The following is a 23825-nucleotide window of genomic DNA, read 5'->3' as shown; positions in this document are numbered from 1 at the left end:
CCAAGCCCTTGGAGAGCACTTTTACAGCCAGACAAGAGTTCAGCAAGGCAGCAGGCCAAGAGCAAGGCAGCAGTCCGTTGTAGAAAAGCAGACAGGTGAGTCCTTTGAGCAGCCAGGCAGTTCAGCAAGGCAGCAGGCCAACAGCAAGGCAGCAGTCCTTTGTAGAAAAGCAGACAGGTGAGTCCTTTGAGCAGCCAGGCAGTTCTTCTTGGCAGGATGTAGTTTCTGGTTCAGGTTTCTTCTCCAGCAAGTGTCTGATGAGGTAGGGCAGAGGCCCTGTTTTATACTAAGTTGTGCCTTTGAAGTGGGGGTGACTTCAAAGAGTGTCTAAGAAATGCACCAAGCCCCCTTTCAGTTCAATCCTGTCTGCCAGAGTCCCAGTAGGGGGTGTGGCAGTCCTTTGTGTGAGGGCAGGCCCTCCACCCTCCCAGCCCAGGAAGACCCATTCAAAATGCAGATGTATGCAAGTGAGGCTGAGTACCCTGTGTTTGGGGTGTGTCTGAGTGAATGCACAAGGAGCTGTCAACTAAACCTAGCCAGACGTGGATTGAAGGGCACCACAAGATTTTAGTGCAAAGAAATGCTCACTTTCTAAAAGTGGCATTTCTAGAATAGTAATATTAAATCCGACTTCACCAGTCAGCAGGACTTTATATTACCATTCTGGCCATACTAAATATGACCTTCCTGCTCCTTTCAGATCAGCAGCTGCCACTTCAACAGTGTATGAGGGCAGCCCCAATGTTAGCCTATGAAGGGAGCAGGCCTCACAGTAGTGTAAAAACGAATTTAGGAGTTTTACACTACCAGGACATATAACTACACAGGTACATGTCCTGCCTTTTACCTACACAGCACCCTGCTCTAGGGGTTACCTAGGGCACACATTAGGGATGACTTATATGTAGAAAAAGGGGAGTTCTAGGCTTGGCAAGTACTTTTAAATGCCAAGTCGAAGTGGTAGTGAAACTGCACACACAGGCCTTGCAATGGCAGGCCTGAGACAGGGTTAAGGGGCTACTGAGGTGGGTGGCACAACCAGTGCTGTAGGCCCACTAGTAGCATTTAATCTACCTGCCCTAGGCACATGTAGTGCACTCTACCAGGGACTTACAAGTAAATTAAATAGTCAATCATGGATAAACCAATCAGTAGTACAATTTACACAGAGAGCATATGCACTTTAGCACTGGTTAGCAGTGGTAAAGTGCCCAGAGGTCAAAAGCCAACAACAACAGGTCAGAAAAAATAGGAGGAAGGAGGCAAAAAGTTTGGGGATGTCCCTGTCAAAAAGCCAGGTCCAACAGAGAGGATAGAAACCTATACAGTGTCTCAGCTCAAACTCTTCTGCAGGACATTCAGATGTCCTTTTAAAGGCCGTCCTAGGTAGGAGGAGCTGCAAAAGCCGCTGAGGGCCTGGTTGGTAGCCAGGAAAGCTGATGAGCGAACTGAGGATGGGAATTATGTTTTCAAGGACGAGGAACGAAGTCTGTACCTGGGATGGCTGGAAGAACCTGCATCACCCGTGGGGGCTGGGGGGCAGCCAGTATGGTGGAAGAGCTCCCTTCAGCAGTGTTTCTTCTCCAGGTCTCTCTCCAGAGGAGCTGGAGAATACGCGGAGAGCCAGGAAGCTGGAGTTGGTAAAACTTAGGTTAAAGCAGGAGAGAGAAAAAGCTTTGGAGAAAATCAGACTGGCCCTTGAGAAGAAGAAAGCTCCTCTAGCTCATGAGCTCACTCTGACTGGGCTGGAAGCCAGGAGGGTATAGTTCAGCTAAGATGGTGGCAGCAACAGTATCATGTCCAGTACTGAAGAAAAGGTCCACCTACCCAGATACCTGGTTTCTAAGGAGAGGGTGGCATACACCAGTTGGCTCAGGCATATGAGATAGTTCCAGAGGTGCACAGGGTCCCTGAGGTGGATTGGGGAACTGGCATTCCTGGTGGTGGGAGGGACACTCTACTGGCTCTAGAAGGGAGTGTCAGGAAGAGGTGTACTCCTATGGAGGGAGCCCTGGTTATGGAGTATGGAGTCACCCCAGAGGAGGACAGGTTGAGTTTGAAGGGCAATCAGATACTGTCTCACCAGATGCAGGATGATGTGGGGTACTCTTTCAAGGTACTGGATGGTAGGGTGAAGGGTAGTATGGTTAACACATGGGTGGGGCTGCACAGTTGTATTGGTGGAGACCATAGTCTCTGTCACAGTTTTCCAGAGCTACATCAACACCTGGAGGAGTGTGAGTTCTCTGACCCCAGGGAGCTTGCACTGGAGGCAGACCTTTGGGTGAGTGCCAGAGTGTCTGGGATGGCACTGGGTTATGATCCCAAGGAGGATGGCTCAGGTCTTCCCCATCAGAGTGAGTGGGAGGGTTGCAGTGACCCAGACAGGTTCCAGTACAGTATGTAGGAGAAGGGTCCCACATCCTTTCCAGGAGTAGTAGAAGGGGTGGAAGTGGGTAGAGGCCCAGGGTGCTCTATCTTCAGCCCCAGTACTTTGATTGCTCTCAGAGGGGGTACAGGCAGGGGGGCTGCTCTGTTCCAGACCCATAGTGTCAGGAGAACGTGGGGAGTGACTTTCACAAGCATCCCACCAGTTCTGGTGTATGGCAGCACCACTCTCGAGAGGAGAGTGTGGTAGTCCAGATGGAGGGGTGAGAGAGGGAGACAGTCCCCAGAGGAAGAACCAGTGGGTCATGGTTTGCCAGCTCTGAGGTCAGAGAACCCCAGGCAGGCTCTCACATGATACATGAGGAATGTGGTTTGCCTGGGGGGGGGGGTGTACTCCCCAGACGTTCTGGCCTGCCAGGAACATTCTCAGCCTAATGGTACCGACCCAGGATTGGGGGACCAGTTGCACATAAGCACCGCTGAACTGGTGGGACAATTGTGCAGGATGGCTGCCAAAGGTGCCCTGAGAGTTCTGGATTCTGGAGGTACCACTACCAAAAGGAGGGTACAAAGCTCCGAGAAGGGGAGCAAGGGGTGATGGACTCACTCCTGACTCCTGTCTGACCTAAGAGTACAGACCCTGGACTGTAGGAGCAGTCTCAGGATACCAACCTGAACTGGTGGGAGGGGGAGTGGACAAAGGGTGGCAATCACCTAGGGCTACCGCCCCCCACTCTGAGAAAACACAGAGGTTAGAGAACCCTGGAAGGGCTGAGGCTTGACTCTCATCACTGACTGCTCTCAGGGGCACTGTGGGGTGCTGACCTTGTCGACAGAGTTGTCCTTGGGTTGAGGACAGGAGTCACACCCCGAGGGTGGAAAGGGGCCCACCACTAGGTTGGCCATTGTGGTACTGTCTGACTACCGGGTCACATCTGTGAGCAAAGTAAGGTTAAGTGCTGCACAGATTGGGTCTGCAGGTGAGGAGAAGGATTCCGGATAGTACAGGTTTGAACTGTATTCAAGTATTAAAATCTAGGAATGGTCCAAAGTCAAAGATGGTAGTCAAATTAATTGACAGTGATTGCTAATATTTATTATATTTCATATAGGTGCGTCTTGTGTTCTTGTCACACATTCAAAATATAACACAGCCAACACGTGTTTCACCCCATTCTGGCATGCAAGCCTGGGGCTTTCTCAAGGCATCCTATTGACAAGGGGTGTAAGAATATGTAATAAGGTCAGAGGGCCACTAGATATGCACTCAATAATAGTGGATTCCGTGCGGTATGTAAGGAAGAGGTGGAGACGCCATTCTCCACTCGTCTGTCTGTAATGCGTCATCTCTGCGGGAGAAGGATTCTCCATGGGTTAGCTTAGTGGGCCCTGAGATTATGGACAGAGAAATCCAACTGGGTTCAGAAAAGCATAGAAGTGGAACGCACCCCTGCTGTTACGGGCCAGGAGGCATGTTCTATCGCTCTAAGCGGGGAAGTCCATCAAGGTAGTGATTGGCCTACCCTTGCTTTAGGCTGGAAGGGGGTTTTGTTAGACCTGGCCCTTTTTGCAGGGTTATCCCCAAACTTTTTGCCTTCCTCCTCCTATTGTTTTCTGACCTGTTTTGTTGGCTTTAGGACTCTGGGCACTTTACCACTGCTAACCAGCAATAAAGTTCATATGCTCTCTGTTTAACATATATTGGTGATTGGCTTCTCCATGATTGGCTTATTTGACATAATAGTAAGTCCCTAGTATAGTGCACCAGGTGTGCCCAGCCTGTAAATCAAATGCCACCAGTGGGCCTGCAGCACTGATTGTGCCCCCAACATAAGAAGCCCTGCAAACATGTCTCAGACCTGCCACTGCAGTTCCTGTGTGTGCAGTTTTAAACTGCCATTTTGACCTGGCAAGTGCTCCCACTTGCCAGGCCCAACCCTTCCCTTTTTACTGCATGTACATTGCCCCTAAAGTAGGCCCAAGGCATCCCCATGGGCATGGTGCAGTGTATTTAAAAGGTAGGATATGTACTGGTGTGTTTTACTTGTCCTAATAGTGTAATACTGCTAAATTCAGTTTTCACTATTAAAGGACTATCTCTCCCATAGGGTAACATCGGGATTGTCTTGAAGTATCTTTTAAGCATAATTTCCCGTTGGGAGCAGATAGAGGTCTGGAGTTTGGGGTCTCAGAACTCACAATTTAAAAATACAACTTTTGGTGAGGTTGGTTTTTTGAATCGTAAGTTTGAAAATTCCACTTTTAGAAAGTGAGCATTTTCTTGCTTAACCATTCTGTGCCTCTGTCTGTCTGTGGAATACATGTCTGGGTCAGGATGGCAGTTGGGCTGTTTGGAAATTCACTCTAGACAGTCACACAAAAGGAGCCCTGCATTTCCTGATGGGTCTTCCTAACCTAGAGTGGTGGGAGGAACTGACACTTGCACTTGAAAAGGGCTGTGCCTGTCCTGACACAAAGCAGTCTCCAACCTCCAGGAGTGTGTCTGGGGCCAGGGTAGGGAAAGGCAGGGACTTGTGAACTACAAAGACTTCTCTTTGAAGTTTTCCTACTTCAAAGACAGAAATGAGTAAATGTACTGGACCACAGACACCACAGAGTGTGAATCCTTCTGGACTGAGGATATTTTGCCATGAAGAAGAGCTGGATGTTGTAGGAGGGACTGTCACTCTGCCTGTTGCTTTGCTGTGCTGACCTGTCGCATGCTGCTTCTGTCCTGAGAGTGAAAGGACTGGACTTTGCTTTTTAAATCCTGCTTCCAAAGGTTCTCCAAGGACTTGAACTGAGTTTACCTCCTGTTAAGAAGTCTCAGAGACATCACAGACTTCATCTACCAGCACCTGGGTTCTCTTGCCCTTGGGAGTGAGTTCTGGTTTAACCAAGAAGAAACAAGCACATCGACTCCAGAGCGAACTTAGAACCGGTGCCGCTGTCTGACTTCATGCTAGTGCCTGCACTGAAGCTTTGGTCCCCGCTGAGTGCAACAACTGCGACCGACACCAAAGGTCAGTCACTGCCAAAGTACCTCCTAAGTTCAGCCACAGAATGAGCCAGCCATAGCGTGAGTCCCGAGCACTGTGTCACTGACGTCAGTGACACCCAACTCTGACTCTGCTGCAGCACCTGTAGCCCGGTAGTGTGATTGCAACTCTGCAAAGTTGACGCCTCGGGTCCAGACCTGCTGGATCCATTGACCCCATCTTGTTATAAGGAACTGACACCTCTCTACCAATGCTGCATCACCTCCCCTGCAACTGTAAGGAACTAATGCCTTACCTCTCCCGCCGAGCAGTAAGGAACCCATGCCTCACTGCCCTGGAAGAAGTAAGGAATCAGCTCTACACTGGCCCAAGAGATGCCTCACCTGCAACGTCTTTGTTTACTTGTCTTCTAAGGTACTGTATCTTGGGTCAGTGCGACTCCATGACCGGCCGCACTCCCTCGTGAGTGGCATCAGATTGTTGGAAACGTCTCCGTTGAGACATTGTGATAGGCTCAGTTGGAGCTATTGTGTTTGTAAGCGCTATACTAAGATTTATTCTTTGAAAATGTATATCACTGCTTGTGCATTTTGGATTTTTGTTGTTTCGGTCTTGTTTTATTCAGATAAATATTGTCTATTTTTCTAAACTGGTGTGGAGTACTTTTGTGGTGTTTTTATTATGTTACTGTGTGAGTTTACAAATACTTTACAGATAAGCCTGACTGCTTGTGTCAAACTACCAGCAGGGTGAGCAGGAGTCAACAGCTGTTTAACTCCCTTACCCTGACCACAGTGAGGGTCCCAACTTGGACAGGGTGCCAACCTGTCCAAGTTTCTAACAACAATAGATTGAAGCACCTCCTGTGGATTCCAGAGTGGCAAAATCACCAGACATAAGAAAATGCCCATACACAGTAACTGGCAATGGCTACAGGCAAATAACTGAAGGAATTCCTCAAAGAAGAGCCATCTGTCCATGAGTATTTATTATTGTTGGGTAGTTGGACTCTCAAGATTTTACCCTCTGGTACTTCCATTAATTTTGATTTGAAGGCCAGCATGGTGGGGACTGCCTAGGCTTTATGAATGTACACATAAAGTCATGCCACTTATGTGTTGCGCATATGTGCAGTTCCTTGACAGGCCGTCTAGAATCTCAAATGCATAGGCAGGTCCCAATAAGCCAGACTCAGATGCAAACAGAGATGTCCAGAGACAAGCAGTCTAGTTAAGATACTGATCGTTTCTTGGCTGGGCTGTTGACTTGCTGGCCATTAAAGATGCTGCATCACCTTGCTCACTAGGGCAGAAGAGATACCTGAGTGATGACTTCCCCTCAAAAAATAAAGGGAAAACTCAGCTGTCTGACGGGGGAGATTGAATCAAGGACAGTCATCTTGAGAAGGAGAATCCCAATGATAGACTATCATTTGAAGGTGAAATGTCATGATGTACACGATGTGCCACTCCTGTCAGCTTGATTGGATGATCCCTTTGTGATCCCGAAGGAATGACTGTAACTGGTAAAATCTGAAAATCAGATAAAACTGGAAGACAAGAGTCTCCTCATATCACCTCTGAATTGTCTTCCATTCTGCATTTCACTCAGGAGGCTGGCAGCGGCAAACACAGTAACAGTGACTAGGAAATTTAGCAGACTTACCTGACCTGTCAGACTCTAGTGCCATAACACACGTATCCCAGATTGTTAATGTAGGAGCCTACTGTATTACTTGCCAGCTCAATATGAATATGTTCTCCTCAAGCAACTTGCAGACTGAACAACCAAGATGGTGGAAGCATTGTTCTAGTGTCCTTGACCCATGTAACGACATCCTTCATATTCTTGTACACATAGGGGGTTATTCTAACTTTGGAGGAGGTGTTAATCCGTCCCAAAAGTGACGGAAAAGTGACGGATTTACCCCCCGCCGTATTACGAGTCCATTATATCCTATGGAACTCGTAATACGGCTGGGGGTAAATCCGCCACTTTTCCGTCACTTTTGGGACGGATTAACACCTCCTCCAAAGTTAGAATAACCCCCATAGTGCTTTGGTAGCAGCATTTGACCTAGGGATGTGTCCGGTATGTGGAGGAGATGCGAGTGGCTGGAAGTCTCTTGAAGGTCTAATGGTACTTGTAGCTCTGGTGACTGCAGGGCTCTAACTTAGTGGTCTATACTCTTGTGCCCCCAAGCACTCAATCATCCGCCGGAGACTGAAGTGTCTCATGGAAGTGCTAATGCAGTGCATTAGGACTGGCAGATGGAAGAAATGCATTGAACTTGACCGCACAAAAGTATTCCCACCGAAGAAGACCTTGGCAGCTGCAGTGATACAGACCTGGGTGGGCTGGGGTTGCAGCAATGAGGAGGAGGTAAATAAGTCAATGCTCATGGAAGGAGGCACAACCACAACTTACATCTCATAACGTGAGGCCAATTGCTCATGCTCTCCATCTCATCATTGTGCCAGCTAGTATTTGGCTATGGAAATAGAGTAGGCCAGTCCTCCCCAACACTCTCAGAACCAACAATGAATGGACCAAAAGTTCGGGGATAGTTTAACCTGCGAGAGGCATTAAGTGAAAGGAGGAAGATGTGGTCTGCAGCCGATGGCATCAGATATGGCTGAGTGAACTCCTGTGGCCACATCTGAAAGATGCAACGATCCTCAAGTATCTGGCCCAGATGGTACACGGACAATAGTGGTGGGCCGTGGCTGCTCTCCACTGACATCTTGGAAGGTCCCGGTAGTGAAAAAGAGTTGTTTTGCACTTTGGGACAGCACCCCATTAGACTCCGACATGGCAGTCGCCAAAAAGATTATGAAGCAAATCCAGACATCTGGGCTGCAACTAAGGGGGGGCATGTCTACAGCATGGATAAAAAAATCTATCCTAGAGCAGACAGCAAGGAGAAGAGCCATTGGGCTACTACGAGAACCTGAAGACGGTGGCAACTTGATGTGCATGGTTAACAAAGAAGCCGATAAATGAGGGGCACACCGTAACTTGGAGCGAATTGAAGAAATGGGAGAACAGAGCAGATTCCCTGTGCAGGTGCTGCTCATTGCTTGGGGGGATAATTGAAATTAGGTGATTGGTGGGAGGACCTGTAATTTGCTTATGGTTGCCCTGTTAGGCTAGTGTGGTCTATACTTCAACCTAGCTAGGCTCCCCCTCTGATGAGGCCCCCTCCTGCCTTGGAGTGGTCCATTGTGTGACTGGCTACTGACTGGCCCCTGTTGAGATAGTTCTTGGCTGAAAGCATATGAGTGGATGCTTGAGATGGCTAATGGTTCAAACATGGCTGCCTTTCTGAAGGACTGACTCAAATTGAAGGTGGCACAAAAAGGGCTGCTTCCATTGTTTATTGGTGGAGCGAGCTCATAAAATACTGATGCCAAAGCTAGCCCAGTGTGCCCCTCCGAGGCCAATTTTGGCAACATTATTGAACTACAAGGATTGGGACCTGCTGTTGCAATGTTATAAGGCTTCTGGGACCACCTTGACTGTAGATTAAAATATGTTCCTGATCTCAGATTTTAAAGCATTGGTACAAGCAAAAAGACACTGCTACTTCAATGTCAAGAAAATCCTCTTGCAGTTTAAAGTGAAACATGTAATTATCTTTCTGGACACTCTAAAGATCATAAATAATAACAAAATGTTTTTCTTCCCTGACTAGGAGAAGGTACATGATAGGCCGCAAAGTAGGCCACCACAAATGGCAAATCACTGGACAACAGTTGAGCATGTAGGCAGAGAAGGTCAACTGCACAGAAAGGGAGAAATTGTAATAAAGTTCTTAAACTGTTGAGAGGACATATAGCTATAGAGAGGGACAAGGCCTCCCTGGTAGCAGTCAATTAGCGAACTGAAAATAAGTTATTGCAGGAACCTGGCTCCAGTCATGCATCCAACACTAGTCACTTGGAAAGTGCTGATGAGTCCAATGAAGGTGATCTACGCCCATTCACCCCAATGCCATCAAAGGTAGTTGTGGACTGATTAGTTCTGGCTGATTAGGGTGCACCTGCACTAAAATGGTAAAAGGGGGTTAATGTTAATTCACTTATTAAGATAATGTGCTGTAGTTGTGCTGAGAGCTTCTATCGGTGTGGGTTCACCAATTTATGTACCAACTTTGGTATTGTTGCTTAGAAGAGACTGGTTGGGAGGATGGATTGGTGTGGGGGGAGGCAGAGGCATATTTGATACTTTGCCTTTGTTGGGCATTGTTCTTAAATCTTAAGCCTGAGCAGATGATCTGCTTTGGCACTGGCAAGCTCCTCTGCAGATACCTTCACACTAGTTAGGCTCAGAGATAACTTCTATATCCATAGTTTACTTAAGGTTGTTTACATAGGCATAGGAGGTGGGGAACTCGGCCCTGCAGGGAGGAGGACAATCAGGTATAGTTGTAGGTCTGTCGCACAAGTACTTAGGCAACATGAAATAGGGCTCAGAAACTTAGGCTACCTTACTGGGAAGGAGTCTGACTGTAAAAGACTTGAACAAAGGTGCATGCTGTATCAAATTATTACTGCTCTGGGCACTTGGGATTTCTCATCTGCACAGAAAATCACATAGCAAGCATGAACCATTGTACGTATTACGCTGTAATCTGGAACATGAGAAGTTTGGGCAATCTAGTAAAATGATACAGAATATATGCCTCACTCAATGAAAATAGTGTTCCTACAAGACACACACCTGACGAGGGATGAAGGGGTGAGGTTCAATAGACAACAGAGGAGGCAGGTATATTGCACAAGTTACTGCTTATATGCCAGATGTACATTGATCTAAGTCTCCCTCTGTACACCTTTTGTACTGTATTAACGACTAAGCAGACTGGTATACAATTCTGGAATGATGATGGACGGAGTCCTTATCGAGATTTGGAAATGTGTATGCCCCCAATACCACACAAGTTGATTTTTTAAATAAAAGTATGGTTTTGCTGCTGCATAGCCAGGAAACACCTGCACTCTGGGGGGCTGATTTTATCTGTGTGACTAATGGGGACTTCAACACCTCATAACCTTCACTACCCATTACAGCTGCTCATCATTCCACAGATAAATTATGGCTGTTGAACTAGAGCCTCAATACCTGGGCCCATATTAGGGACAGGGTGGCTGCACAAGCTTTTGTGGCCCCTTCTGTAACACCAAAGAGCCCCGGTGTTGGCCAGTCATACGTTGCGGGGGCAGAGGGAAAGACATTCCCTCATTTGCATGGGACCACACCCCCATGCAAATGAGGGAATGCCATCTAACGATAGCACTGGTGCTACGTGTCCACCAGCGCTATCTGTGCACAAGCTTTTGTGGCCCCTTCTGTAACACCAAAGAGCCCCGGTGTTGGCCAAAGTAGGCTCAAAAGCCTGCTGCGCCCCAAGGTACTTGTGTAATATGCCCCTGGTGGGAATGCATTCAGGGGTTAGGGATTACTTGTATTAATGCCACATCCACATGCTGCACACGTGAATATATCTCAGTCTCAATAATGCTGCAGCTCATGGCTCCATACTGAGCTCCACATATCTAAGAAAATACTTGTCAAATCATAATCCCCTTATATAGACTATACAGAAGGCCTGGCCAACATTGTAATTATTGCAGCGTAATTCGTGTAATTTCATGAATTCTTTCAATTGTGCCATGTCTCGTAATTACGTGCCATTTGCTGTACAACATTCCCACGAACGCTCGTGAACAACAGAACATGAGTATTTCGTCTTCACGTGCTTTTGTTTTTTGCACTATTTTTTAGAGCAAAATGTGTCCTCACATCACAAATTGATGATAGGATGCATTTCAAGCTCAAATATAATGCTAAATGATGGGTTCGCATTTCAAGTAATTATGCATAATTTTGCTGAAATATTTCCACAATTACGATCAAGCAAATTTTGCTGTTTATTTTTATATATGGCACACCCTGAGGGCGTCTCCAACCAGCCGCATTGAAAAGATACCCCTCTTTACAGAAGCAGTCATTGCTGTGACACACCAATCTTTTTAGGAAAATGAGGGGTCAGCAGGTCAGTTGTAGTTTAGGAGGTGTCCAAAGTCACTGTGAGAGGGGTGTACTTGGGATTGGCATATAGGCTTAGAACTACTTTAGAAACAGAGCTCACTAACCTAGAACACAAAATCAAAAATTTGGAGCAGGAGGGTATCTCTTCCAGAGATAGCTGCACACAATTGAAACCAACCCTCAGGGACTATAAGGAAGTGTTAGACAGATGAGGCAAACATAATTACAGAGAGTATTTAACCAGGAAACACGATGAGGGGGACTAGACTGACCATATGTTGGCTTGGCTTATGCACTGAGAAACACAACACACCCAGAAGCAGCTGTTCACAATACGGATGAAACATTTATTCCCATGCAAGTAGACATTAGGAAAGCTTTTATGAAATTCTATAAACACCTCTGTGTTCCGGTGAGAGGAGCCACAGAGGCACTGATCTCTATGTTCTAGAAGCCCATCTATCCCAGCTGGATGAGGAGCAGAAGGTCCAACTTGATTTCCCCCTAGTGCTGGAAGAGATTTCAAAAGCGATAAAGGAAATATCCAGATGCAAAACCCATGGAAGTGAGGGGCCTCGTGTAGAGTTTTACCGCACGGAGACACATTGGCTCTGCAGGTGTTAGAACTGCATTTAGCAGCTTGAGGAAAAGAAGCACTACGACAATCTATGCAGGAAGCTATGATTGTCATGCTCCGAAAGCTGACTAGACACACACTAGATATGGGATGTACAAGCCAATCTCTGTGTTAAACACAGATCACAAACTTCTGGCCAAGAGTTTGGTGATGCTATTTTTGATGCTTCCCCGACTTGATTGATCCATACTAATGAGATGTTGTGCCTGGCAAAAACACCCCACCAAATAGCAGAAGTCTGTTCCATCTATTGAACAACTGGTTCCTGAATACGCCACTAACGAGTTGAACTCTCTATAGATATGGAGAAAAACTTTGACACTCTATGGTGAAATTATTTATTCCTTTTTCTAAAGGGAATTGGTTTTGGGGGGGACATATTTTCATGGATATGGCTGTTCTACAATATGCCTATTTCTAAACTCTGCAATGGCAAGATAATCTCAGCGGTGTGGGAAATGCACAGAGGAATGAGGCAGGGCAGCCTCCTGTCCCATCTGTTGTTTGCAGTAGCCATGGAGCTGTTGGCAGTGCCGATTAGCATATAAGAAACACCGAGAGGATTGTCAATGTTTGTCCATGTCCATAAACTATATTTGTGTGCTTTCTTGTTCTTCATTAGGAACCTCAGAGACTACTTGGACACCCTTCTAGGGAAGGTAGACCTATTTCGCATGGTATTTGGGTCTAAAACTCAATAGAGACAATCATGTGTATTCCCACTACAAGAGGGGAGACTGGCCTGACTAGCTGTCCATCATCTCACTGCAGTGGTCTGAGAGGGCATTTAAATAATTGGGTTACAGGTTTATAACAAAGATTCGGACATCATAAAAGGAAACTTGGATAAGATCATCACTATAGATAGAACATCTATACAATTTTGGAATTAACTGCCTTTGCACATGATTTGCAGAGTAGCCCTCTCCAAAGTGATTTTGTTTCCTTGCCAGTTCTATTTCTTTGCAAAAAGTCCAGTAGCAGTGCCTTAAAATAAATTGAAAACATTAAATACCTTGTTGCTTGATTTGATGTAGGGTAGAGGATGGTGTAAAATACCTCTACCGCCAGCCTCGGGGGGTGGCTAAAAGCCCCTGATGGCGAGCCATACTACATAGCTTTGCAATGGAGGTAGTATGTTGGTGCCAGACATATTAAAGAGATACACTGAGAGTCAGGGTCTATCTAGGCTATTAGCAATAGCAAAACACTGCTGGAGAAAATGCTGATTCAAAGCAAAGACTCTGAAGGCCTATGCACCGGAGACACTGCGGTGTGTCTATCTAGAATTGAAGAATATTAGCATGCATACTGATCCGGAATCTTTCATAAGAGGTCGTGTGGTTTACCTCGGGGATACATATGCCAAACACACTTTATTGATCTGGCTGGGTGCTCCCAGCCAATCCTGATGCTGCTCTGAGGAGTGTCAGGATTGGCCGCAGGGCAGGCTAGGAGAAAGCCTGCAACAATAAGGAGACGGAGGAGTAGAGCGGCGCACGGCCTCCAGTTAAGTGTTTTTAATAAAAAAAAAATTGAATGTTTATTCCTCCCCTCCCCCCCTTCATGCCCCACCCCTGCCCTTCCGCGCCCCGTGAGCCACGACTGTTCATGACATATCTCTTTGTAAATTTCAGACCCTCTAGACCCTCACGGGTGATTTGCCACGCTCTATAGGTGTTTGATTGATTGATTAAATTAAATCGGATAATGCAATTACTATAAAACAGTAGAACAAAATGAACCCCATTTGCTTTACAGAGCCCTACCATCATGAAAAATATAATCATGAAATCTATGGGTAAAAGACAATAAAGCGGAAACCCGGCCACACAGTATATATCAAATTTTCGTTTTCACATTGTATGACAGCTGCTTTCGCCTGCATGTTATACAGAAGGAATTGTCAATATATGAAACCACAACCCTTCAGGACACTCGTTGCAGCCTTACACTCTCATTAGTAGTTATTTGACTTTGAATACCCTGTGTGTAAACTAGTCCTTCAAACACTCCAGTAGCAGTCAGGGCCCCAGCCTACTGTCAGGTTTCATTAACAGACATTTGCTTAACAGAATTTGACAATCACATACTTTAACTAGGTACCAGCTCTCACAAATGGGCCTCGCATCGCGAACACCACCTTCAACTTGATATATCAAACCACTCCACATCTCATCCTCCTGACCCGAGCCACTTCCTGATATTTCCTCGACTTCCTCTGTGCACCTCTTTATATTACCACCCAGAATGGCCTCCACACCGGCCGTGCCACCCAAGCTCTTGGTCTCCACTTCTCGTGCTTTTGACTAGGCCTTCTCTACTCAATGGTAGTCAAATACACCAGGCCAAGCCAATAAGTAAATGATCTATACTCCTATCAACAAATACCTTACAATAAGTGATTATGTGGTCTTCCCAAAAAACAATGCATATTTCTCAAACAGATCATTTTCTCGTTGGCACGGTCATTCAACAGATCCAGGTCTGAGGACTAGCTTCCTGTCTTTCCTGCAGTATAAGCTGCGTTGTAGTCCATCACCTCTTTGCTTATATCTGGAGGATCATAAAAGCCAATTAGAAATATGGAACCATGAGCTGGCAGGTTGCACTAAATCTGACATGTCACAATACAGAGGTACACTGTTTTTGAGCTTTTGTTTAACGGCAAAGCATGCTTCTCTGCTCTATATGGCATTATCAAAGATCTGCCATTACCTGTGTACTTTTATTTGCTTGTCTCACAGTCTTTCACACAGTACAGTAGGACTCATACAACATGCGAGCCGAAGGGAGTTATTTGCTGTAATCTCCCTAGTGGGTAAAGGTGTCAGTGTTGTGTTTTCCATGAATGAGATATATGTTCCATTCATTAGTCAACGCCTCTTGATCCCTTGGCAATATATACACGTGCCTCCTATAATCACTTGATAAACAGGTTCTTGGCCTGGAATGCTGTTTCTACAGTGACCAGGGTGCTACGCGTCCAATAAACCACAGGAATGATTACAATTCAAAATACCTGTTTCTCCTTTTTTAACACTTCTAGACAGTTTTCAGAGCCTCTACACTTTTCTTTCCCTTCACCTCCAAAGACAGTAAACATTTCTTCACAGGAAAGGAACCTGAACGTAGGCTCTATGTTCACTGCACAATCATACCACAAGACAAGAAAGTGGCTGATATTTCTTCTGAATCTTTGTATCACAATTTTTCCTTGTGACTGACTTGTTCTTTTTCAAAGAAAGTTTGGCTATGTTTTAAATAAATATATTGCATTCAAACGTTCACTTTGTAATGCGTGCACAAATCGGCGCGCTTTGTCACAGTGGCTGCACTTTCAGTCAGAGGGGCAACACAAAGTGATGGGGGGCCCCTGAAGAATGTGAAAAGAGCCACTCTCAATGTCCTCTTAGATGAGCCAATGAGGGGTTTCACCTTATTTCCTCTGGAATTACCTTACCACAATTTTTCTATGCTATTGGGAAGGTCCAATCATTTAATCCAGGTTCAGAACAACGTCATCATAGTATACACAAGACAACATGCACCACATAATTGCCGAAGGCATAGCTCTGCTATTACGCCTTGTAAAAAACAAGTGAGGTTTGCATGCATAAGTTATGAGTTGAAAAAGGCTTAGGAGTTGGGGCCTCTATTTCCACGGCATATTGGCAAGACACAACACACAGACACCCAAGACACAGACACCCACGAGCACACACATCCACCCTGCTTTCCGCTCCAGTGTTAACAGCGTAGCTGTCTTACCATTCTAGGTGATTTTCTACAAAGGCTGACATGGGGCTGATTTGTACAGTGTAGGTGTCATTGGCTGAGTATTCAAAAAGACCATAGTAGGGATTGAAGAGCTCCTGAGAAAGAAGGAAGAAAAACTCCCGTGATGGGCCACTGTAGTCCAGGCTGCAAAGAAAAGAAAAAAACACACAGGTAATCCCAGGTCAGTATTTGTCTGGAGCAGGTTCTACTAGATCGCACATTTCCACTGATTTCAGCATGCACACATCCCTATTGCTAGATTTCATCTCAGTGTTTCCCCAAAAAGTTTTTTTATGTTCAAGACCACTGATGCAAACAATATTCAATACAACGTGCATACTGAGTTGATACTCTGGGGCATAGTTTACACCTACAAGTTATTAGATAATTGTATATATATATATATATATACATATATATATATATATATATATTCACTGAAAAAAACAAAGGTTACAATGACTTTGTAGTAGGGTTGACGTTTCACCCATACAAAACCATAGAAATTCAGCAGTTATAGTTATAGTTAAACTTTTGTTATGAAACTATAACTCGTGGCCTAAAGTTACTTTCCGGCACAAGTTACAGTTTCTTCAGATTAGTATAAGTATAACTATAACTGCTGAATTTCTACGGTTTTGTGTGGGTAAAACGTCAACCTAACTATAACATCCCTGTAACCTTTGTTTTTTTTAGGGAATTTCTATGGTGTTTTTAACGCACACATTAATATTTGTGTCAGGTTGCTGCAAGCCAATCAGGGCCTTGCTTTTCCTCAGGATCCGAGGAGGATCCGAGGTGGATTCTCAAATCAGCGGATCGGAAAAAAAAAAAGGGCTATTTTTTTGCCCTTGAGGGGTCCCTAAAACTTTTCTGTCAGGTTGCAGCAAGCCAATCAGTGCCTTGCTTTTCCTCCGTATCTGCGGAGGATCCGTTGAGAATCTGAGTCCCTATATATACAAATTTGGTTTTAATTTAATAACTAGAAAACTACTGAATGGATTTACACCAAATACGAAAAAGGCCTCTTTCTGGCCAAATTTGGTGTAATTCTGTACAGTGGTTTGAGCGCTATTGCTGTTCGAAATCCCTATGGAAAAATGAATGGGGAAAACACGTTTTGGCACCCCCCTCTTTTTCTCGGCCCCTGCTTGATGGATCACCCTGAAACTTACCAGGTAGCAACTAACGTGACACTGTTGTTTTTAGAAAAAAATTGTGAAGATTCATCAAGCGGCACCAAGGTTATTAGCAAAACAAAAAACACGTTTTCTATAGAAACTAGGTCCTTACTATAACTACCTAGTGGCGACCCCCACTAGGTCTATATATATATATATTATACATATATATATATATATATATATATATATCACTGATCATCAGTTTTTATCATTCATATATATATATATATATATACATACATATATATGTGTATACATACATGCATACATATACAGTAATACATAAATACATAATGCATACATAAATACAATTATCTAATGTGAAACAGGTGTTGGATGTCATTTTTTAAGAGTTGCTCAAAATAAATAAGGATATTAAAGTAGCACATTTTTTAGCCTCAAGGATCATTGTAGAAGCAAAATATGGAAAGCTTACAATGAGTGTAGACATTGATTTTTGTCTGTGAATTTTGTAAAGAAATGGATTTCTAACATATTGAATTTCTATGTTTAACCGAATTATTGTAGGTTAATTTACTTATATGCAACAGTCTGAGGGGGTCATTTAGAGGTGGTGGCAATGGGGCTTCTACCATAACTCGACAAATAACACATGATTCTACATCTGAGGCACCCATCTCCTTTAAAGGTGTGGGAACCACTGTCTTTCTGATTGTCAAACTCCATCCACTAGTAGTATGGCATTGGTAAGAACTCCTTTTTTCACATCTATAGAGTGGCAATCTCTACTTATGGTGGGAGGGCTCTAGCAACAGAGGTGGGCCCACCAGCCACTGGTGTCGAGCTCATCAACTTCTAAATGACTTCCTTCATCTGAAGATACTCTGCTGTACTATTTTTGTTTCCAAATGGCTGCTGGCTATTTGCGATTTAGGACTATGCCATTCCACACTTGAGGGCCATATTGGGCCCTCAGAAACTCAACTTGTTTTAAGTAGCAAATTAACATACAAGTCAACAAACATTTGCAAAGAGCATTATCTTGACATAAACTAGATGTGCAGTTCTTATATCTATTAAATAGCCCCCTACCCTTCCTCTCCAACAAACGTCACGTAGAGTTTGTTCCTTTGGAGCTCCTTCCGTGAATAAGCCATCACCTGATTAAAGGTGCCCTCCAGTAAATGGTCTCTGCGTATCAGGAGCCTGAAATAGATAGAAATATGACAGTGAGCATTGCATTTCTTTCTTTTTGAAACAAAATAAACTAGAAAAAATACAATGACCAACCAAATCCTTTGTGATAGTATGTCTTGGTAAACATCTCCTTTTAGTCGCATACCTTCATGGTTTACAAAGTTTAAAAAAAAGTAAAAATGCAATTGTAGGGAATCCACCTTTTCTGCGGGATTACTCTGGATTTTTTGCCTTTTGCTGGACTCTTTTTTTTTTGCTGACTTTAGGACTCTGTGCACTTTCCCCCTATTAACCAATAGTACACTGCAAGTGTTTCCCCTTTAAACATGGTTGAATAGGTATTTACCTAATTGTATATATTGGTAATTGGTATATTTAATTTGCTTACAGGTCCCTAGAATATGGCAAGAATGTACCCCGGGACTGGAAGTTAGATGCCACCTGTGTACTGCAGCACCTATTATGCATCCACTGTACTGACAGTACAAACATTCCTGTAGGCTTACCATGGTAGCCTGTCTGTATAGTGCAAAATATGCACTGCAACCAGTCAAAATAAACCATTTTGACAAGTAAAAACCTCCCTTTTAAATATTGGTAAGTCCCCCTATGTAAGCATTGTAGCCCACAAGGTAGGGTGCATGGTATTTAAAGTAACATATATAAATATAATATTGCCATGTGTATAAATTGACAAAGTCCTAAAACTATTTTCACTGTGGCAGGCCTAACTGTCCCATGTAGAAAATCTGAGTACACATTACAATACTAACACTGTATCTGGAATGCGACCAGCTATGAAAATAATTTCACAACCATTTTTAATAGTTAATAAACAGCGACGTTGGATTTTTAAAAAATATTAACAAAAGGAGCTTTTGGAAGGTTACCCTTTACCTGCATGAACTGTCAGAAGGCTAATTAGTGTAAGTCCCTGCCGGCTCTCATCCTTTAATTCTGTTGAGCCACATTTAATCCTGGGGCACTCTTGAAAAGGACAAAACAGAATCCCAGGACAATTGTTGTGTATCCACTGTCTGCTTGTTCGAGGACACTTCTTAGACTTATCAGACTTCTGTCTCTGTTTTTTTTGTGGGTGCAGTGCCTGTCTCAAACTGGATTTTAGAGTTAGATGTGGCCAGACATTAGGATTACCATAATACACTCCCCACTCATGCCTCCAGCCCTCAGAGCCCAAACTGAGTATTGCCAAAGACTTTTGCCATCCTTGGCCCTGTTTACAGTAAGGCAAGCATCAACTGAAAATTGGGTACGGATCAACCCAAGGGCTTTTTATCCCACTGGTTAGGGCATGCCTAGGAGTGAGCCCACCTCCCTAGCTGGTTCCAGACTTAAATGTGGAATCTCTAGGGGCCCACTTCAGATCACTTTCTTGGCTTGCGGAAGATCATTAGAGGGCTGGACCTGTTGTCTGTGACATAACAGGAGGCCTAAAGAACTAGACCTGCATCCTATGATCTAGAAAAGAAACTTGGTCTCCAAGGGTAAGTTGGCTGACCTCCTGTTTGACTACAGGGAGACAACAAGCTGCAGGAGGCTTCTTCCTGGAAATACCCAGATGACCAGTGGCAACAGGACCTGGACTGGCAGTTTTAGGTCACGCCTGCTAGGGTTAGTAGAGTGGATTGACCTGTCTTAAACTAAACGCTGAAAAAAACGAGGTCCTGGTTATAGAAAAGCGGCCTTCAATCTAGTCCACCACATGGTGGCCAGACACCTTATGGCTGACCCCAACTCCTAAACTGAAAGTTAAGAACCTTGGTATCTGGTTTGACAATATGCTTTCTTTTGCTTGTCAAATAGCCAGTCTTGCCGGAGTCTGCTTTAGCATTTTAAACGTTTTACGCAAGATCTTAGGTCTTCTTCCAGATGCTACCAGGTAGTCCAAGCTCTAGTGTTCTCTAGACTGGACTATTGTAATGTGGTCTATCTTGGGTAGCTTATGGATGCTTCAAAGGGTCTAGAATGCTGCAGCACAGATGCTGTTGAACACCCAGAGATACTCTTTGACGTGCTCAGCTCTCATCAAACTTCTTTGGCTTCCAATCCAGAAAAGAGTATCTTTCGAAGCTCAATGCTTTTGCCATAAGATCTTGAACATGAAAGGACTGTTATCTTAATTCCTCAATTAAGCATTATTATCCTAGCAGATGTCTCAGATCTAGAGGAGCAGCGTTCAACGTGTTTCCAAGGGTGGAAAGAGCATGAATGGGTGGTCATTCGTTCAGGTTTTTGGCCGCTAAATCATGGAACACCCTCCCTGTTGACCTGAGGTAGGAACACTCATAATTGGTCTTTTGGAAGAAGCTTAAGACCTGGCTTTTTAGACAATCCTAATTAGGCCCTAGTCTTGAGTATTGGGCTACTGTGGTTCTGGAATCCTAGAACCGGAACACTCCAAATGGAGTAATTAAGTGCTCTATAAATTTGTTAGCATAACTTAACTGCTGTTTTGGTAATGCATAATTACTTTATGCCTTGCCCTACGTTAGGCCTGTTGGCTCTATACCATAGCTAATGCGGGATGAGCTCAGGTTAATTTAGTGACTTTAGGGGTTCACCCTGACAAAGGTTGTTTTTGTTCCTTGAAGAAGGCAGTGACCCTCCCAAAATAATAATCCAATTTCTTACAGCAGTGCTCTAAAATGTGGCAACAAACATTAGCTATAGTTTTGAAATTGCCCAGTTCATAATGGTTCTCTTTAAAATATTACTTTCAAAAGGAATTCACAGATTTGGCAAAGGGTAAAGATTTTGAAGCAAATTTGCTCTTCCCACCTCTGCAAAGTTATGGGCTTTTGTATGGTTTCCATTAATCCATCATTAATTGTAAATACGTACTAAACAATAACTTAATTGCTTGATGATATTACAAAACAAATCTTTACATACTAGAGTATGTTTCAGTAGTCCTCTGGAAAGTGTACGTGAGGCATAAATAGGATTTAGCAAGCATACATAGGTCTTTGCGGGTCTCATTACTTTAGGTGAAATGTCATACTGCAGATTACACATCAAATAAATAGTATTTTTACATTGATCATTTGTTGGAATAGTATTACCATCTACTATCGACTAGGTATCATGAAAGTCCAGACAACACACAAAAATGATCTGAAAAGTGTGAAATGAATCAACGTGTTACTTTAGAGACTGCAATAGTTCAGCCCTTTCAACAAGAAATATCAACAACCAGGATATAGTAACACAACCAACTTCTTATATAATCTTTGAACTCACTGATGAAAAGTGACAGCAAATGAAGAACACCTTGGCATTATGTTAGTTACATAACTATGTTAGGCGACAATTTTTTATGTTACAAAGTTTCAGTATAGTCTGACTTTCACCATTTACAAGCAGGCCCTAGGAGCAGGGTGATGTTAGTGCCATGATGTTGCTTTGATCTAGAGTAACGTTACTGGCATGAGGTGTAGAGTTGTGCTACCTTAGCCTCAACTCACATCTTTATGTTCCTATCAGTAATTAAAATGTACTGTCTGATCCCAAAAGCCTAGGTCTCTGTGTAGTGTGTGAAGTCTGTGTGTTGTAGCATAGGCTGAACTGGGGGGTTGTTTGTGTTGCTTGAATGTGTTTAGTGTGATCTACTTCATATAGTCTCCTGCACTTTTTTGCCACTTTGTTTGGTCAGTGTGCCTATAAGTTGTGGTGGTGTTCCTCTGCATTGTTTCTCATTTGCTAAATGCACTTTATTGTATGGCTTGGCAGTCCTCATTTGTGGAGTCCTGTGCGTCAATCACTGAATTCTTGCACAGTTGTGGCTGTCATCTATTATTTCCATAGAACCACCTACTGCTAGCACAAACAACAGCACATGATGCACAGAGCTAGGGGGTTAAGAAAAACAGACACATTTAAAGAGTTCAAAAAAATTCATATTGGATTGAAAATATCAATCCTTACAAGGGCAACATATGCATGAAGCATAGCGCGGGTAGTTAATATTCACAGTGAGGCGTGCACAACTTTACCAAGTGGCGAAACATTTTGCTGAAATGTAAAAAAAACGTCTGCGGATATATTTAATTATGCGTATTCATCAGGGTTTCATGAATTTGATCTTCTGGGTGGAATTTTGCAGAATCCAAGGTTTTCAAAGTGTTTTGGTGCCTTTTCGCACTCCTTATCCAGCATAAATTGATAAACCTCTGAAAATCAGTGAATTGTGCTAATATCACCAAGTAATTTTCAGATATGAAAAACACTTTTTTCAGTTTTTCTTTCAGAAAAAATTAATAATAATAATTGTCCGAGACAGTACACAGTCAGTCATTGCACAGGCTTTGTGAATCGGGCTTCACTTCTGTGGTTCAAACCGAGTGCAGGTATTGTTTGCGTACCCTGGAAAAGACTTTGAAGAAATGAGCGTTATTCCACATAGTGAGGTCTCTGACTGGTAACTTTTTATGTGGGTAAACTAATTTAAAAATAGAAATGGCATTCCATTTCCAGGTGATTTTAGTAACGTTTAGCCTGTAGGATTGGAATAGACTAATATATACATATATATATATATATATATATATACATTTTTTTTTTATAAATTACAAAAAAATAAATTAATGATTTAAGTTCAATTAATTTTATACTGTTATTTAGAAATATTTTGTAATAAGTTAATAAAAGAGATATATACCTTTTTTTTTTTAAAGAACGTACATAAACGATACAGGAAGAAAGTATGGTCGGTAATACTGCTGCGGAGGGCAAGACTATGCTAGATAGAGTAGAACATGTCCATGCTCTGAAGGGATAAATGGGGGATACATTCTACAGTCAACAACAAACACAGAAATCATAACGAAACAAAGACAACGATAAAAAAAGAACATCAAAGGAATAAGAAAATTTCGGAAATAGGTGAATATACCTTTCAGGCAGTGTGGCTTAGCGTTGTGAGCTTTGGGACTCCTTCCTTCAAGCTGGTTTCACCTTCTCATATCGAACACCACAGGTTCGAAAGAGTTTGAGGAGTTTATTTACAAGCATTAGATGTCGGGCCCTTGTCTCTCTAGCTAGACTCCTTTGAACTATTACACAGTGACCTACTTGTAAACCTTAAAAGTCAGTGTGGAACATGTCAAGAGATGCTCTGTACAGAATTCTAGGAGCTTAGCCCCCCTAACTTGTGATCCAGGTGCTTAAGAACAGATGTAGCCAAATTACAACAGCCTATTCATAGACATGTTCTGCGTACACTGTAATTGGGGGTTTAACCAAAGTAGCCCCAATAGAATGTTTGTGGCCCATTCCCATTCAGCTTCAGACCTGTGGAACAGGTCTTTTAGAGGAAAACCAATCAGAACAGCTGTGACTGGCTTAATATTTACTTAAAACGTGCTGCCTGCCTGGCCTTTCTGATCTTTTTCCACAGCACGCATAATTAACATTAGCTACGAAAGCTGCCAGATGGCAAGGAAACACCTGAAAAGGGCACTGCGTTCCCGCTTTCTACAGCTGTAGTCCCTACAGAGGCCTGTGTGACGGACCAGGCCTGCCCGTGAGCAATGAACAGGTTTGTCTCTGAAATTCAGGCATTAAATACACATCTTACATTCGACTTGAAGTAGAATTGTAAAGTAG

General features: G+C 43.6%; 1 protein-coding gene across 1 annotated transcript in view; it reads right to left on the bottom strand.

The window, feature by feature from the left end:
• Positions 1-23825, bottom strand: part of HECW1 (HECT, C2 and WW domain containing E3 ubiquitin protein ligase 1) — a 1026664-nt gene that overhangs the window by 54628 nt on the left and 948211 nt on the right. Inside the window, exons 23-24 of the mRNA XM_069216002.1 lie at positions 18096-18209; positions 15850-16002 (exon numbers count right to left, since the gene is read on the bottom strand). Of these exons, the coding sequence (XP_069072103.1) occupies positions 15850-16002; positions 18096-18209 (267 nt within the window). The remainder of the gene's footprint in view (positions 1-15849; positions 16003-18095; positions 18210-23825) is intronic.

This window comes from Pleurodeles waltl, chromosome 2_1 (genome assembly GCF_031143425.1).
Source record: "Pleurodeles waltl isolate 20211129_DDA chromosome 2_1, aPleWal1.hap1.20221129, whole genome shotgun sequence".
NCBI lineage: Eukaryota > Metazoa > Chordata > Amphibia > Caudata > Salamandridae > Pleurodeles > Pleurodeles waltl.
This window is presented reverse-complemented; position numbering and strand designations above follow the sequence as displayed.